Source organism: Oncorhynchus kisutch, linkage group LG14 (genome assembly GCF_002021735.2).
Source record: "Oncorhynchus kisutch isolate 150728-3 linkage group LG14, Okis_V2, whole genome shotgun sequence".
Classification (NCBI taxonomy): Eukaryota; Metazoa; Chordata; class Actinopteri; order Salmoniformes; family Salmonidae; genus Oncorhynchus; species Oncorhynchus kisutch.
In genome coordinates, this window is record NC_034187.2 from 53656141 (window position 1) to 53674421 (window position 18281).

The 18281-nt window shown below is 42.9% G+C and overlaps 1 protein-coding gene across 10 annotated transcripts in view; it reads right to left on the minus strand.

The window, feature by feature from the left end:
- Window positions 1-18281, minus strand: part of LOC109903691 (protein argonaute-4) — a 33900-nt gene that overhangs the window by 12603 nt on the left and 3016 nt on the right. For 2 of the 10 annotated variants that reach the window (XM_020500561.2, XM_020500559.2), the window contains exons 2-10: window positions 13271-13454; window positions 12773-12893; window positions 10642-10820; window positions 10003-10139; window positions 9059-9193; window positions 3683-3770; window positions 3335-3482; window positions 2839-2958; window positions 2098-2259 (exon numbers count right to left, since the gene is read on the minus strand). In XM_020500561.2, coding sequence (XP_020356150.1) covers window positions 2098-2259; window positions 2839-2958; window positions 3335-3482; window positions 3683-3770; window positions 9059-9193; window positions 10003-10139; window positions 10642-10820; window positions 12773-12893; window positions 13271-13454 — 1274 coding nt within the window. Of the gene's footprint in view, window positions 1-2097; window positions 2260-2838; window positions 2959-3334; window positions 3483-3682; window positions 3771-9040; window positions 9194-10002; window positions 10140-10641; window positions 10821-12772; window positions 12894-13270; window positions 13455-18281 lie in introns of all 10 variants that reach the window. The other 8 variants (XM_031789291.1, XM_020500562.2, XM_020500558.2 and 5 more) reach the window with 6 other exon arrangements.

The window sequence follows — 18281 nt, forward strand, 5'->3', positions numbered from 1 at the left end:
TTCACAGAAGTTGGTGTCAAATTTGAGGCAAACTAAATAGTGTGCCACAAAATGTTGCCAGAATTTTGCAAATGTTTGCCACTAGTGGTAATCCGCAGCAAACCTCTGGCAATAATAATATTTATTGCCACTATTGGCAAACAGCTAGCCAGAGTTGTTTTTATTTTCTGGACAACAATTCTCTCAAGATTCTATTTGAATCGGTGGCAAACCTGTGGCAACAATATGTATTGCTGCTAGTTGCAAACAGTTCACCAGAAGCCGTTTCTGGGGAACACATGAGTTCCAAGACCAGTAACCGTTGACAACCAATCAGGGGTATTAGGAAAATCTGCTGGAAAATGGAAACCAAGCTACCTACCAAAGTGGTCTGGAATGAGTCCAACTTCATTAACCTTCCTAATAAACGTAAAAAGTGCTAGCTAATTGATGCCTAGTTAGCAGTGTCATGTTTTATGGGATAGAGTGAAAGGGTTGAGTCTGGTTAAATAAGGATTTTTAAGCCTCAAGACAATTGAGACATGGATTGTGTATGTGTGCCATTCGGAGGGTGAATGGGCAAGACAAAATATTGAAGTGCCTTTGAACGGGGTATGGTAGTAGGTTCCAGGAGCACCGGTTTGTGTCAGGAACTGCAACGCTGCTGGGGTTTTTCACGCTCAACAGTTTACCGTGTGTATCAAGAATGGTCCACCACCCAAAGGACATCCAGCCAACTTGCTGGCCCATGTTGGAGTCAACACTTTCGACATCTTGTGGAGTCCATGCCCCAATTAATATTTGGAACGTTCTTAATGTTTTGTAGACTCAATGTATGTGTGCACCAGGTCAAGACTTCAAGGCAATAATTCATTTTGGACAAATAATATGAACTGCTTTTGTTGCTTATCTTCCACCCAAGTCTTATACACACCTGAGGCAGGGAGAAGAGACAACTGTCTCTTAAATGATGAAGTCCCCAGTCTAGATTGAATATCATAATTCATTGATTCATTTTAAATCAGTTGTATTGAGGCTTGGCTGGAGAAAAAAATCTCGAGGAACAGTTGGCCACACATTTAATGGTAGATTTAGTAGGCATAAGTCCAAGTTTATGCTAGTTACAATGTTTCTTTTTATAGCATTTATACAAGGCAGAAACATTGTTGAGAAGCATTGCAACATCAAGCCAATTTTGTCACAGCCGACCCCGTTTTTCCAAAGCCAAACCCGACCGACCATTAGCCTCTGAGTCTACCTTAAGATGCCAAAATAGAAAATGTTTTCAGTAATAATTTTGTTTTTGTGTCCTAATTTTGTTTTTGTGTTTGATTGTTTCAGTTCATGCATTCAGCAAGCTTGGATGAAGGATTTCCACAGAGCAGCAATCTCCAAAGTTCACTCAAAAAGGCAATAGTTCTGACCTGGTTTAGATTTAGTTCTTTAAATGTATTTAAATTGTGTTAATTATCATTTAAACTTGCATTGGTTGAAAGATATTGCTCAGTTATCACTTGGCTCATGTAAATTCTGTAGTTGCCCCTTTAAAAATCCTAAGGTCAACATCCCCAGTGTTTACATTTCTCTCATGTAAATGTACATAGATTAAACAATTTGCTCTTTTCTTCATTAGCATGATGATTTATTTTATCACCTAAGGCATTGAATACATGTTTAGTATATATTTAGTATGTTAAGTTTTAGTTCTCTGTGAGAAGCAAGTTCACTTAAAGTTAGACCTGTGTGTGATTTGGTTCATGTAGATACAGTTCAATGTTAACACACAGTAACCAAAAACCTGATCTAATTTGCATAAAATGTTTGCAGCAAAAAAAGTTCGCCACAAGTTTCCTATAATTGTTTGCCAAAAATTCACAAGTTGCAACTGTTTGCATGTGAAAATACAAGCTTAGTGCCTACTTGCGGCAAATTGGCCAAAGGTATAACAACTGTTTGCCAGAAGACAGTTATTGAATTTAATTCAAATGTGCTGTGTGGCATGAAGTCTCATCCTCCTCCCCTTGAGTAGTCCACTCACCCTTTTCATTCACACACACACACACGTATGGCCCATCCCTCCCATGAAACATTGACCCAGCCCAGTGCCCCAGTACTCACCCTGCCACAGTCCCGCCCAGTGTCGGTACTCACCCGGCCCCCATACTGCAGCATGGGCGCTGGGAGGACTCGGCCTGTCACCTCGGTCATGTCGTTGTGCACCACAATGCCAAACTCCTTCAGGTAGGGGTCGGGACCGCCCACCATGCTGTTGCTTTTGACCTGGGGGGGGGGGGTGAAAGGAAGAAAGGGGTTAGGTAGGCAGAGAAGACTTTGCTTCCTGCTAGTGTCTGAAGTATTTTTGTTGTTGTGAATCTATCATTTAGATTCCTACTGCAATCGACCGTTACCAATACCAGATCATCAATTCATTCATAAAGCCCTTTTAGCACAAAGTTACTTTACAGTTAACCCTGCCCAGATTATATTTGGGGGGGTGGACATGGAATACTCAGTAAGGAAGCCATATGATGCAAGAGATATGTGCAGACCTTTTCTGGACAACCACACTTCTTTAGAAAACAGTAACACGGATATTTGCAACTACTCAAAAGATCCAACAGTGCATTTTCCTTGCAAAAAACAAACAAAATGGCTGCCTCAGACATAACCGAGATAACCGTTACCCCTATGACGTGTTTCTGGGCATGAGCTTAACTAGCCAACATCGCCATGACATCAACTACAACTGATTGGGGATTTCTATTAGAGATGCGGTTCCATACTGTACTGTCGGACTACGGCGCTCCACTTCCTGAGTTGCAGTTCACACTCCCACCGAGGGTGCAAGTAATCACTCACCAGTCGGCTGATCTCCTCCTGCCTGTCGGGTGCAGAACGTGCTGTAGCTTTGATCATGGTGGAGGTCTGGTTATCTGTCAGCTTCTTGATGCAGCGCTGCCCAGCCACAATGTTGCAAACCTGTATACGGACAGAGAATAGTTAGTTACTGACGATCACAGTAGTCAAGTAATGGAGGAACATGAAAAGGATTGTTTCTATTGGACAAGCCCAGATACTCGTTACCATTTCAGTCCCTTTTCTTCCATTTGGTGCCTAATGACCTGAAGTAAGGTGGAAACTAAAATCTGACCATGCCCAGGTCCAAAACCCCTTTTTCCCCCCTACCCATCGGGTATCCGCAGTTGCAATGAGTGTTGCCTTCATGCAATTTCGTTAAAGTCACGAAGGCTTGGAAAACCACAGTGAGAGAAACATCACTTGCATTCTATACATACAGCAGGGTTTCATGTGTGGAGTGTGTGTGTGTCTGCACATTTTAGAGCCACCCTCTTACCTCCAGGGGTAGGTAGGTGTGCTTCTGTTCCTGCCCCACTTGTAGACAGGGCAGGTGGGGGTATTTTAGCTGTAGGCTGTACTTCTGCTTGAAGTACTGAGCCACTGTACACTCCATGGCCTGGCCATTCTCCAGCTGTAAGGGGAACCTGAGCAATGGGCAGACATAATACATATTCATCCACCGTATGAATAAAACAAAAGAGCAAAAGGAAAGAGCACTGCGTCTCATCTTTGCATCAACATGATCTTGTATCAAGAGATAGATACGGTTTATATGTTTGGATAGGTTGATAAAAAAAACATAAGATAAACTTCTGGAATGTGTAGCGATTAGCGCAGCACTTACGTTTGGTGGCTGGCAGGACGGCGTGTGACATTGCACACGCGATATTTCCTCTTCATCTGACCACAGTGGGTGACCTCGACTTTCAGACCTAAGAGCGAAAAGCATACGCATAGAAACACCCAGAAGAGCACATCACAAATAGGGCCAGAGACAGAAGAGGAGGGAGATATAACCAGTGGAGTTTGAAACTGACATTTCGGGGCATCATTGAAAATCTTTGTAATTCAAAACATTTTAGCAGATCATTTTAGACACTTTCATCTTTGACTGTTGGACAAGACTATGGTTTGCTCTTATATGAGGTGACGGGTTGCCTTATCACATAGCCTAACTCTCACTTGAGATGGCTGTGCATAAGTGAAAACCCATTCACATCAATGCATGATTTACACCAGGAATGGGCAACTGGAAGAACTACGAGACAGGATTGTGCCGAGGCACAGATCTGGGGAAGGGTACCTACCGAAAGACCACAGTGGACATCGTAAATAAGAATTTGTTCTTAATTGACTTGCCTAGTTAAATAAAAAAATACAAATAGGAAGAGTCTTGGTGGTTCCAAACTTCTTACATTTAAGAATGATGGAGGCCACTGTGGTCTTGGGGACCTTCCGTGAAGCTGGTTAGGAGAATGCCAAGAGTGTGCAAAGCTGTCATCAAGGCAACGGGTGGCTACACTGAAGAATCAAGTATATTTTGATTTGTTTAACACTTTTCTGGTTACCAAATGATTCCATGTGTTATTTCATAGTCTTTATTTCTTCACCAAGAAAAACCCTTGAATGAGTAGGTGTGTCCCAACTTCTGACTGGTACTGTATATACACTGCTCAAAAAAATTAAGGGAACACTAAAATAACATCCTAGATCTGAATGAATGAAATATTATTAAATACTTTTTTCTTTACATAGATGAATGTGATGACAACAAAATCCCTCAAATTATCAATGGAAATCAAATTTTAATCAACCCATGGAGGTCTGGATTTGGAGTGACACTCAAAATTAAAGTGGAAAACCACACCACAGGCTGATCCCACTTTGATGTAATGTCCTTAAAACAAGTCAAAATGAGTCTCAGTAGTGTGTGTGGCCTCCACGTGCCTGTATGACCTCCCTACAATGCCTGGGCATGCTCCTGATGAGGTGACGGATGGTCTCCTGAGGGATCTCCTCCCAGACCTGGACTAAAGCATCCGCCAACTCCTGGACAGTCTGTGTGCAACGTGGCGTTGGTGCATGGAGCGAGACGTGATGTCCCAGATGTGCTCAATTGGATTCAGGTCTGGGGAACGGGCGGGCCAGTCCATAGGATCAATGCCTTCCTCTTGCAGGAACTGCTGACACACTCCAGCCATATGAGGTCTAGCATTGTCTTGCATTAGGAGGAACCCAGGGCCAACCGCACTAGCATATGGTCTCACAAGGGGTCTGAGGATCTCATCTCGGTACCAAATGGCAGTCAGGCTACCTCTGGCGAGCACATGGAGGGCTGTGTGGCCCCCCCAAAGAAATGCCACCCCACACCATGACTGACCCACCGCCAAACCGGTCATGCTGGAGGATGTTGCCGGCTGCAGAACGTTCTCCACGGCGTCTCCAGACTCTGTCACGTCTGTCACATGTGCTCAGTGTGAACCTGCTTTCATCTGTGAAGAGCACAGGGCGCCAGTGGCGAATTTGCCAATCTTGGTGTTCTCTGGCAAATGCCAAATGTCCTGCATGGTGTTGGGCTGTAAGCACAACCCCCACCTGTGGACGTCGGGCCCGCAGACCACCCTCATGAAGTCTGTTTCTGACCGTTTGAGCAGACACATGCACATTTGTGGCCTGCTGGAGGTCATTTTGCAGGGCTCTGGCAGTGCTCCTCCTTGCACAAAGGCGGAAGTAGCGGTCCTGCTGCTGGGTTGTTGCCCTCCTACGGCCTCCTCCATGTCTCCTGATGTACTGGCCTGTCTCCTGGTAGCGTCTCCATGCTCTGGACACTACGCTGACAGACACAGCAAACCTTCTTGCCACAGCTCACATTGATGTGCCATCCTGGATGAGCTGCACTACCTGAACCACTTGTGTGGGTTGTAGACTCAGTCTCATGCTACCACTAGAGTGAAAGCACCGCCAGCATTCAAAAGTGACCAAAACATCAGCCAGGAAGCATAGGAACTGAGAAGTGGTCTGTGGTTACCACCTGCAGAACCACTCCTTTATTGGGGGTGTCTTGCTAATTGCCTATAATTTCCACCTATTGTCTATTCCATTTGCACAACAGCATGTGAAATGTATTGTCAATCAGTGTTGCTTCCTGAGTGGACAGTTTGATTTCACAGAAGTGTGATTGACTTGGAGTTACATTGTGTTGTTTAAGTGTTCCCTTTATTTTTTTTGAGCAGTGTATATTTATTTGGCGGGGACGGGGACTCAGTCGGGGTCTCAACTTACTGTTGACAGTGCAATTTAGAAATGTGGTTGTGCATCAGCAGTCTCAATTAGACCATGTCAGCAACAAAAAAAAAAGTATTGTAAATTAGCTGGCCGTGAGACAATCTAAACTTGTAGTAAGCATGGTCGAATTATCAACCAAGGGCGGGCCCATTGCATTTTAATATGATATTTCATAATCAAACATTTGCCTCCACCCTATGGCAAAATGTGTAGAATTGCAGGAAATTAGTTATAAAATTGCAAAATCTCTTAAATCGTCCCATGGCAAAATGTATATTATTTAGAGGTCGGCGATATGGGCAAATTATGATATCACGGCATAAGGATCAGGCCCTTTTTTTAAATTTTTGCCTAAACCCACAACTAACTGCCTGTAGCAAGGATATGCATATTCTTGATACCATTTGAAAGGTAACACTTTGATGTTTGTGGAAATGTGAAATTACATTTTTTCCATTTTGTTCCATCTTTGAAATGCAAAAGAAAGGCCACAATGTAGTATTCCAGTTTAGGAGGAATTTAGACTTTGGCCACTAGATGGCAGCAGTGTATGTGCAAAGTTTTAGACTGATCCAATGAACCATTGCATTTCTGTTCAAATTGTTGTATCAAGTCTGCCCAAATGTGCCTAATTGGTTTATTAATCCATTGTCAAGTTCATAACTGTGCACTCTCCTCAAACAATAGCATGGCATTCTTTCACTGTAATAGCTACTGTAAATTGGACACTGCCGTTAGATTACCAAGAATGTAAGCTTTCTGCCCATATCAGATATGGCTATGTCCTGGGAAATGTTCTTGTTACTTACAACCTCATGTTAATCAGATTAGCGCACGTTAGCTCAACAGTCCTGTGGGGGGGACAGCAATCCCGTAGAGGTAAAACGAAAAAAATAATACGAGTTATAAATTTGCTTTATGAGTAGTGCGTGACCTTAGGGTGACAACACATACATTTTAAGGGATTTTAGTGGGTCTTCATCCATTCTGATTGTTTTATTCAACTTCAACAACAACAAAAAATTGCCTCATTTCCACATAGGGCTGCAGGACACGGGCAAACAATCTTGGCCTTATTTTTAACCAATTGTTGCAATTAGGAATTGACTTGCGATTTCGAGCAAAACACTTGGGTGAACTGTTCAAATCATGGAAATATAATGATTATGCTAATTCTACTTAGTTAGAATATAATAGTGGGAACTTTGAACAGTGTTTTTTGACATGACATTGAATTAAAATGCCAGGGAGGAGTTATTGTGACAAGGTAAGAACCAAAGTGCTGATAAGTGATTGCTAGGGGACCCTATAATCTTCGGCTGCATTGAATGTTCTCTCTTCGCTACTTCATGAAGCTAACAGAAATGCTTTGAGTATTCCTCTAACATACTGTTGCACAAACATGTTGATTCAAGTCTACACCGTCACTGGTATTATCAGGCTGTAATGTCTAAGTACGTTTCCTCTGACTCAGCCAGCTAACTAGCGATTAGCATTAGCGGCTAACCCGTTTTAGGCCCAACTTGCTAAGACAAACTAGCAGTTTGCAGATGTAAGAAACAAACTAATAATGTAATTATAGAACGCTAGTGGATTTATATTAGGAAGCAAAGTGAAAACAGCATCGTTGTCATCAACATCGTTGCATGTGCTTCATTGACCATGCTGACTGAACGCAAGTGTCTCATGGTCAAGGAACAACAAATGCGCTCCTTGAGTGGCAGGGCTAGGTGTGTGTCGAAAGTGGCATGGCGTGAAAGAGCGGAGAAAGATGACTCAAGTAGCGAAGTAAACTATAGAAATGGACATTACACACTGCATATCACATTTAACAAACCAATCATTCAAATATCGGTATATCGCACAGCCCTAGCAGAATTGCAGGAAATGAACTTTAAAACATATTTTTGTTTTCTCTTCGCTGTCACGAAGGGGGCCGCTAGAATGTTTTGCTCGCAGGGTGTGTGCTGTGAGTGTGGGGTGGATACGCAGACCGACGAGCCACTGCGGGCCCTCAAGATGAGTTCTGTTACTTTGTGTCACCCACCCCCATCAAAGTTGCCCATCCCTGATTTACACAAAAGTTACACTAAGTTAAAGTCAAGCACGCATATCTCACGTTAGGATTCAGATTCTGGGTGTACAGCACAGTTGGTTGTCAATTCCATTTCAATTCATATACATTGAAATTCAAGTCAAGAGATACAAGTTAAAAGGGTCATTTATTGTCAGTAAAGACTTTTCACAATTCTCAAACTGGTTTCTCAATTCACTTCATGCATTGGAATGGACTTGACACGAGACCCTGAGATACACTTCAGTGTAGTACAGTTCAGTTGTCTGGGTGGGTGGATGCCGTCTAATAAGGCTCCGAAATGTCACACTATTTCCTATGTAGTGTACTACTTTTGACTAGGGCTCAAAAGTAGCGCATCATACAGTGAAGAGAATGGTTGGTTGTTTAGCAACAAAACCGACACGTGCGCAACTATGGGGCAAAACAGAAGGGGTTGGCTTAGATTGTTGACAACATGTCAACTATATTTTGTCTCCAATATTAATTGAAAACAAATACATTTGCACAATGAGCATTTGTTGTCTCAAATACATTGTTAGAGTTGTTGGTTACCTGGCTAACGAAATTTTGCCATATTAGCATAGACTTGGTATCAAACAAGACATGGTACAAGATAAAGATAAAAGATAAAACTAGCGGAAACGAGCCACCTACAATCCCCCTTATTGCAGCTTCTTGTCATTGTTTCTAGCCATCTGGCAATCCAGAATCACAACACACACTTCTGCCCCATTGAAGCGTGCGCATTGGTTTCGTGACAGTGTCAGCCAACACGATTATAGGGTGCCATTTCAAATGCAGCCTTGGTGTGTAGAAACATGGTAAAAACATTGGTCTGACCTGCAGGTCCCCACCCACCTCGGATCTCCTTGGTGAACTTGACGCGTTGGGAGTCGGTGAGTGGCTTGGTCTGTTCGTTGATGTTCTGGATGTCCAGCACCTCGCACATGAACTCGATCACAGGCTGGGCACGGTAGAAAGCGGTGGCAGAGACTGTGGGGGGGGACAAAGCGAGACAGATGTTAGGTTCACGACCAAAGCAAACATTACTCCAACACAAACACAGCCTGGGATTTTTACATTATTGAGTCATTGTATTGACTACAGTCAGTAGTCACGGAACCCAAACCGGCTGCGCGCATATGCGCCATCGTGCGCTATTGTGCATAAATGTATTTTCCCCCCCTAAACCAAACGCGACACGCAGGTTAAAATATCAAAACAAACTCTGAACGAATGACATTAATTTGGGGACAGGTCGAAAAGCATTAAACATGTGTGGCAATTTAGCTAGTTAGCTTGCACTTGCTAGCTAATTTGTCCTGGGATATAAACATTGAGTTGTTATTTTACCTGAACTGCACAAGGTCCTCTACTCCGACAATTAATCCACACATAAAACGGCCAACCAAATCGTTTCTAGTCATCTCTCCTCCTTCCAGGCTTTTTCATCTTTGAACTTATATGGTGATCGCATCTAAACTTTCATTGTATTACCACAACAAAGTTAGTCTTTCAATCACCCACGTGGGTATAACCAATGAGATGGCGGCACGTGGGTACCTACTTCTATAAATCAATGAGGAGATGGGAGAGGCAGGACTTTCAGTGCGATCTGCGTCAGAAATAGGAATGACTTCTATTTTAGCCCTTGTCGTCGCAGACGCTCATTGGCTCGTGCGAGCAGTGTGGGTGCAATAATTGAATAACATGGATTTCTACATTTATTTTGCCGCGCACGCGACGTGTCCGGTCTGGTCAGCATGTAAGGCTAACCTAAAGACACAAAAAAGGGCTCTTACCATCAATGTTGAGCATCATGTTCCACATGGCAGGACGGACCGACTGATGGAAGCCGAACCATACCTCCCTCCCTCCGCCCAGTGGGTGGTAGTAGCCCTCCGGAGGGGAGAAAAAGGAGCGCCCCACTGGAGTGTACCTGGAAACATCCCCATGGAGGAGTCAGTTAGAGAACTGGTTCAGTTAGAGGGATCACAATGTAGCAAAAAAAGACAGACAAGATTATTCTGGAAGAGATCACTCTTCACCCCTCAGAATGACAACAGAAATTCCCTCTGGGAAAAATACTGTTACACTATTCTACACCTCAAAGTATCTGCTTGATGTTCTTATGAAATTAGGTCATAGGCACAGAGTTATTTATTTGGAACTGTGTGTGGAAACTGGCCATAAAGTTATTCACTGTTTATATGGGCAAGACTATTTGATATAGGATGCCAAGATATAACAACGCAATGAATCCATGAACAACTGGTATTTTGCCACAGGAAGAGAGAGGTGTTATGGGGCCAAGTTATAGAAGCCGTGTACCTCATATGCCTAACCATAAACTTAAACCAACAAGCAAATGTGTGTACATAAATGTTCACATAATAGCCCATTTCGACATCGCAGGTTAGCCATATAGTGGGAACATTTACCTCATGGAAGGCAGGTGGCGGGTGATGACGTCCAAGGCCTGAACAGAGTCCTCGGGGACCTCATTGTGGCCTGAAAGGGCCTCCAGGAGCATCTGCAGGCTCACCACCGACACCCACTGCAGCGACACCTTGAAGGTCTGGTCCTTCCCCTCCCCCGGTAGAGTCACCTCCAGATCCACCTAGAGGAGAGAGACAGAGGGAAGGGTGTTAGGGAATGGTTGCAAGGTCCGGAAAGCCACAAATAAAGACATTTGTGATATGCTCTGAGCTATACCGTCAGGTCCAAAATTATTGATAAAGAGGAGCAAAAATGGACTGTCAAATAAATACAAATACTATGCTTTTTTATTATTCACCATTTTGTTTTGAAAAGTTTTATTTTATACTAATACAATTGCTCAGATAACAGATTTTATTTAAGTACTTTTTTTTCCCCTCTGAAAAAGACAGGGGTCAAAACTATTGGCACCCCTGTTTTCAATACCTCACCTTTTTCATTTGTATTTTTATTTAACCTTTACATACTGAGACCAAGGTCTCTTACAGATGAGCCCTGAATTACACACGTTAGAGAAAAATACACACATCAAAATATAAATAGCAGAAAGAAAAACACGGTCATAAAAAATATAAAAGTAAATGCATTCATCAATAATATGGTCCTCAGCTTTCTGAATAATGCTAGAGGCACATGAACGTCAAATTTAAGAACAGTTTGAAGATTTTTTTTTTTTTAAACAAAGTAGAAATGTGCAAGAAAACTCCTTAGAAGCCAAAGGAATTTCGAGAGTTAACCATCCCTGAGACTGAGTGTGGTAACTCGTATGTCTAAAGTTTAGTAATGACGTTAGGTACAGTGGGCTTTATAAATTAAAACATAACGTACCAACCTACGTGACATAAAAAGAGAGCCAACCAACCTTCTGGTATAGAATGCAGTGGCGAGTACTGAAACTAGCACCCATAATAAAGCGCAGTGCGCTATAATAAACTGCATTGACTGCTTTAATGACGTGGCAGCTGCATTAATATACTGTAGATGATGTCATAGTCCAGGACCGATAGGAACGTCTACTGATTAATCTGCTTTCTACCATTCAGCGAGAGGCAGGACCTATTTCTATAGAAGAAGCCCATTTTTATTCGCAGCTTCTTCTTAACCAACCCATCAATATGCTTTTTAAAAAGACAGCTTTCATCTATCCAGATATTTGTAAGCAGGGACACAATCAATATGGACACCATCCAAAGTACATATCCTTAAATTTTTACATTTATTTTTTAGGTGCTTTATCTGCATTCTGTATTAATTTCAAGTCAATTAAGTTTCTGTAATACAATGAAGGCAGACTTTAGTTCAGACAAAGCGTGGTCAACCCTGGGAGAAATAGCATACACAACAGTATTATCGGCATACAAGTGCAGGTGAACATTTTACAATGTTGTTCATGTCAACAGTAAAAAGTACAGGACCCAGAATCGCCCCCTGCGGGACACATTTCGTAATATCCAGGAAACCAGATGTAACACCGTCAGTAGATATACATCGAGTTCCATCTGTCAAGTGATTTTTAAACCAGTTACATGCGGCCAATTGAGGAAACCCTCTGAATTAGCAGTGAGGGATCAACAGTATTGAAAGCCTTTGACAGGTCAATGAAGAGGGCAGCACAATATTTCCTTTTATCCATACAGTTAACCACATCATTTATAAACTTGCAAGGATAAGGGCACTGAGCCTTTTGCTAAAATGTTTTATGAGATTGGAGAAAACATTGGAGACCCCTCTTCAATTCCAACCACCAACCGGTAAATGGGGTAAATGTATTAGTATAAAATATATGTATATTTTTTGGAGCATACAATATATTTATTTTATTTTATATAGTCTTTTTTAATCAATCATTCTTTAATAATGGTGGACCTGACAGTATATCTAAAGAAACTGGTCAAGGCCTGGAATAAACAGATGCACATCGCGTTTTGGGCAAATGGATCCAGTGGTTCTGGATGCGACAGGAAAATCCCAAAAACCTTTCAAGAACTGACAGCGGTGCTGGGATGGAGAGAAAACCCATTACATTGTTGCTAAAACTAGAGGTACAATAGTATAGTTTAGACGGTTGCTTACCCGGTCTCTCCCGATGGGTAGTGGATGGGCCGTGTACATGTTCCTCTTCCCGTCGTAGCCCGGTTGTCGATCACCAAAGATCTGCATCTTGAAGTGGCGAACCATGGTGTCCACCACCTCCCTGTGAGAGAGGGGGAATCATGAGCTGGCCAGATAATGCATTCACATCGACTGTACTGCTTACAGTACTATATTCTGGTCTTCACTGTCCCTCCCAATACATTATTCAAATAAACAACTTCCCACCTGCCCTGAAGTTAAATACCCATTTTTATTTTCACAAGTACAACTCGCACTTGAGTTTGACTTATTTTGCTAACAAGTACACACTTCCATTCCCTCAACTCCCCAAAAAGCCTCCACCAAACACACAAACCCTCAAATGATCAACTTAAGACCTTGCTCTCTCTTCCTTCCAATGAAAATTCATTTCCACCTTCTAGCTCCCCTCAAGAGAGAAATGTCTCTCCTTCCCCCTCTATGTCCAGTTGTATTTACCGGTTGACCCTCCGAGGCCGTTTCTCAGGCTTGATGTCGATATCGTAATGATAGACATCAATCTTGGGAATCTGCACCTGGAAGTGGTTTGCCAGCAGGCGGATGGGCTTCCCCACAGTGCCCATGCCAGGCCTCCGCGGGGGCTGGAAGAGGGAGGTGGGGGCCGACGGGCCTATAGGGGGGTCCAAACACAGAAACACACACATTTGTTAATTGATACATTCATTTCAGCTGGATCGTATTCACTAGGTACCAAACGGAAGAAAACAGAAACAGTGAGGGGGTACCCGAACCTGAAATGCTCGTTTTTGTTTGTGGTGCAAAATCTTTTTCTACGATGTGCTCTAATGAATAAGATCCTGTTAAAGTTACACTTTAAGAGGAAAGGAGAAGTAAGTAGTTAAGAGGCTTTTTGGTCTCAGACTAATTTGTTTTGGCAATGAGGCTAAGCAGCATGTTGACCACCGTGGGTGCAATTATTGGTTGGTAGCTAAGCTATTTCGACAGGACGCTCAGAAAATAATACAAACTGACCAACAAAAATTGCTGCATGCGTTTGCAGTTTCTTTTTTGCCCTTATTGTAGAATTGTTTGTCAATTTGCACAATCCATTTTTGAAATCTGTTCAATCGCCTCCTTGCCACGGTTTCCCGCGTGAACTCCCCCCAACACGTCACGACTACCCACCCACAACATCCATCACTCTGGCCTCCAACCCAGATAGGTCAACAGGAGGACAAAACAATGACCCGCAATTACACGCTGGCCCGCCCCAGCACCCCACCCCACCCCACTACAGCCAGACCATAGACTGACGCACAGGGCCCGCCCCAGACAAAGAGCAGCGTGTCGGAGACAGACGGAGGGCAGCAGGGCCAGATGGGGGTACGCAGAGACCGTCGGGATTACAGTTACACACTCAACAAACACTGCCCCCGCACTCCTGTCTGATACAAGATGTGCTCATACAATTTGTGTATTTCCCGATGTTAAATGTGTAGGCCTAATATACCAAGCCCCAATACGGACTCACAGGCATGTGTCCTGAGCAATTCATCCAGCAAATGAAAATACAACAATCATTTGAGTGGATGTTTGGAAGTGGGATGCACCACTGTATTGTATACTTGTGTCTTACATTTAAATTTGAATTTGTGTTAAAATAATAGATGATAAAACAGGGGGAACTATCCAATTTCAACTACTCGGTACGTATAAAAACAAAATGTAAAAAAATAATTAGGCCTACACATTCAAGATGCAGTGCATGTAGAGGGAAAGGGAAGAGTTGAGATTCTCATGATTGAAGGCTGGGTGTAAGAGGGAATGGGATGCTTACTGCTTTTGTCAACTGACAACAAGGGGGCTGCGGGGGTCCTGAACCTGATGCACCGCCACGCTCCAGTTAGCAAGTGAAGCCCAAGGGGGAGCAATCAGGACCCTCTCTGTGCTTCCTAAAAAAAAAAAACACGCTCCCTGCATGCCCTCATCCCCCCTCAACACCCCCCTCCCTAATCCTCCATATCCCAGTAAATTACTGCCATGGGAGCAACAAAAGCCCCGGGCGGCATGGTGTGTGTTCATACGTGTGTGCTGTAGGTGAGGTTCAGAAAGAAGGATCCCAGCGGTAGCAGTCAGGTTGGGTCACCCTGACTCACCCACTGTCACCAAAAACAGCACCGGCTCTATATATAGCCCCCTCAGCTGCTGCCTCAGGGCAGTTGAGAGGGGTTGTCAGTGTGTGGAATGCTTGGACCCCTCCCCAAACCTACACCACGTACCTCCCTGCCACCCCCCCTAATGAGGGGGTCTCAATGGTACCTCAACTATGGGTTCAAGCCTGCAGCAGCAACCTGAAGGGCCTGGCTGATTGTAATATATGTAGTGCATGTGACAATCAAGCCCACTGTCCACGCAAATGAATGCATTGTACATGGCCACGATGTAAGCATGCGGCTTCACTGTGATTCTTAGGCGATTTAAGCCAATCTCAAAGCCAAGCGGTTACCGTGGCTGCACTGCACCAAAGGAGAACGCTATCAGATAAAGCAGACCACCACAATTACATTTGTGGGGAAATAATGATTTTTCCGCTGGTTATTTGATACAATGTGATTAAATGACTGAGCATAAGACTTTAAAATGAGGAGCACTGGTTGTTGGTCTATTAACTGAATCATCATTCACATTTTAAGGTGATTTATGTAGTAAATAAAAGGTGTAGTACGTAAAATTCCTTAGAGTCTAACAGTCTGGCCAATAGTACCTTGCAGTTGGGAGACCAAGGAAAGGCACTAGGGTTAGCTTCATGGTCGTAACAGATACAAAACCTTCTTCAGTCATGATTTATATTTACTGGCTAGGCAAAGCTGCTACGGCCCACCGGTCAACATATAAGCCTACTACCATAAAGCATACATTTTTGTTTTACTCTAGTGCAAGTGAGATATGGGGGTGTGGGGGGGTATTTGACAGGAAATACAGTGTGGGTGATATTGAGGGGAGGTCATTGTGTTTACACTTAGGCCTCTAGCTTGTGTAGCGTGTGACGTGAGAATGGGGCTTAACCTGCAGACAGGATGCATTGTGCTGATGAGTCAGTAATGACATTGACTGTGAGGGACATGCAGTCATCTGTAAATCACCTGGACTACACAGTGGAAAATAGAAGGGCCAGTTGTAAGTGGCCTGGAGACTGCTGGGCGCACATCAGCCATTCATAACCACAAGACACAGGCGATAGCTAGTGGCCAGCTAGGCCTGTGTGTCTTGTATATTAAACTGCCTAGGCCCATACTATGGGTCAACTAAGGTTAGTCTACTGAAAACACCCATCTGCTGTCGTTATTTTATGTCCTACATTCCTTTGTTTATGGATCATGCGACATTAAAACTAATTTCCACCGGGAAGACAATTACATTTTCTACCTATACAAGCGTTCATGTACTGTATGTGATGTTGCTGCTCAGGGAGCTACAGCTGATAAGGAGGTTATTTGGGTGGACTGTGTTGCAATGATTTCTTGAAAGACCATCACTTGGTCTTTTTGATATTTTGTCATAGACAACAGTAAGCAGAATGCCAGCTGTGAACAAAAAGCCATGGATTTGCATTAGTGGAGGAAGAGGAGGACCATCCTTTTAAAATTTAAAATTAACAAAATGTCATAAAAAATTCAAATGCAAAACATTTAAAAAGTTATCCTTTCTAGAGAAAACTATACTAAATATATTCACGGCACCAAATTATTTATTAAAATACACTATTTTTAAAGAAGGTCTACAGTAGCCTCAACAGCACTCTGAGGTAGCACCGTGGTGTAGCCGGAGGACAACTAGCTTCCATCCTCCTCCGGGTATACGGACTTCAATACAAAAGCGAAGAGGCTCATGGTTCTCACTCCCTTCCAAAGACTTACACAGTAATTATGACAACTTCCGGAGGACGTCCTCCAACCTATCAGAGCTCTTGCAGCATGAACTGACATGTTGTCCACCCAATCAAAGGATCAGATAATTAATATAGTACTGAAAGCATAAGCTACAGCTAGTTAGAACTGCATAACATCACTTTTAGTTTCACTTAGCTAGCAAATGCACCTAGCTAGTTTAGCCTACTCAAACAGAGGAATACTATGTTAGCTAGCTGGTTATGACTATCCAATACAACACTGGAACGCTTCCAAGTCAAAGTAAGCTTTTGGTTTCATTAGTTTATTGACACCGGGGCCAGCCGGTGTAAGTGCTAAACTGCTTACTGACTATACACAAATGTTTACTAACACGTTAGTTATATTAACTGGGTTGACTATTTCATTACTTTAGCTAATATGGTGACAATGATGTAGACTGTGTGTAGCAGTTATGATATGGTTGGGCCTTAGAAAGTTTTTTTTCGCCTGGTCACATACAGCTGATGTGTTGTGCATTGAAGTCCATAAGCGAAGGGAAAAGGTAAGAGAAGAGCACATAGATGCTAGAAGGAATACAACGTGGCTGCTATGAAAACTAAATGTGTTTATGCATGACCAGGGCTATATTGATTCCACCGATTCTGTTGAAAAACCTTTCTTAAAATGGAAGCAAACGAAACGGGATAAACATACATGAAATTGTCCAATAGAAACTCTTGTTTGCAACTGTTGGGACGAATGTTCACCCATGTGAAAGGCAGTATTGAATGTGTCACTGAGCAACGTCAAATTTGTCTCAAACTGTGTGCACCTACATTGTAAACTTTCATTCATAGACTAGGTTGTAGAAACGTCATGATGGGTAAAAGGACATTTTGAGTATCATGTAGTAGCTTCAAGCTATCGCTGTAACATTGAACTGGGTGAATGGAATATGAATGACAGACATCCAATATGGTGTAATAGAAATAAGGTCAAGCTTATTAAAAAAAATATGTCCTCCCTCATCTTAAAACGGCACAGACCGCCACTGGGTTGCATACTAAACTAGTAGGCTCTATATAACAGGGAGGAAGATCACATGGCTAGAACTGGGGTTAAAACAACCATTGAAGCCTTCCATAATACCAATCATCAGAGCAAGGAAAACAGCACATCTCTGTCTCAGTCTGTGTAGCCCATGTATCTGATGCGGTCTGGCCCAAAAGAGTATGACATGCGTAACCTTTATTTAACTAGGCAAGCCAGTTAAGAATTATTATTATATATATATATATATATATATATTTTTTTTATTTTTACAATGACAGCCCTCCAAGGAACAGTGAGTTAACTGCCTTGTCCAGGGGTAGAACGACAGATTTTTACGTTGTCAGCTCGGGGATTCGATCCAGCAACCTTTCGGTTACTGGCCCAACGCTCTAACCACTAGGCTACCTGCCGCCCCATGTTGCAGCTTTAGCATTTGATTGACTGATGCCAGCAAGCATCTTGCCTCCCTTTATTAAAAAATATATAAATGATTTTAAATTAGCCAATCAGCTTTGAGCTGAGTTCAAGTGTGGGTTGTGTCCTGGTGCAGCAAAGCACCTCTCAAC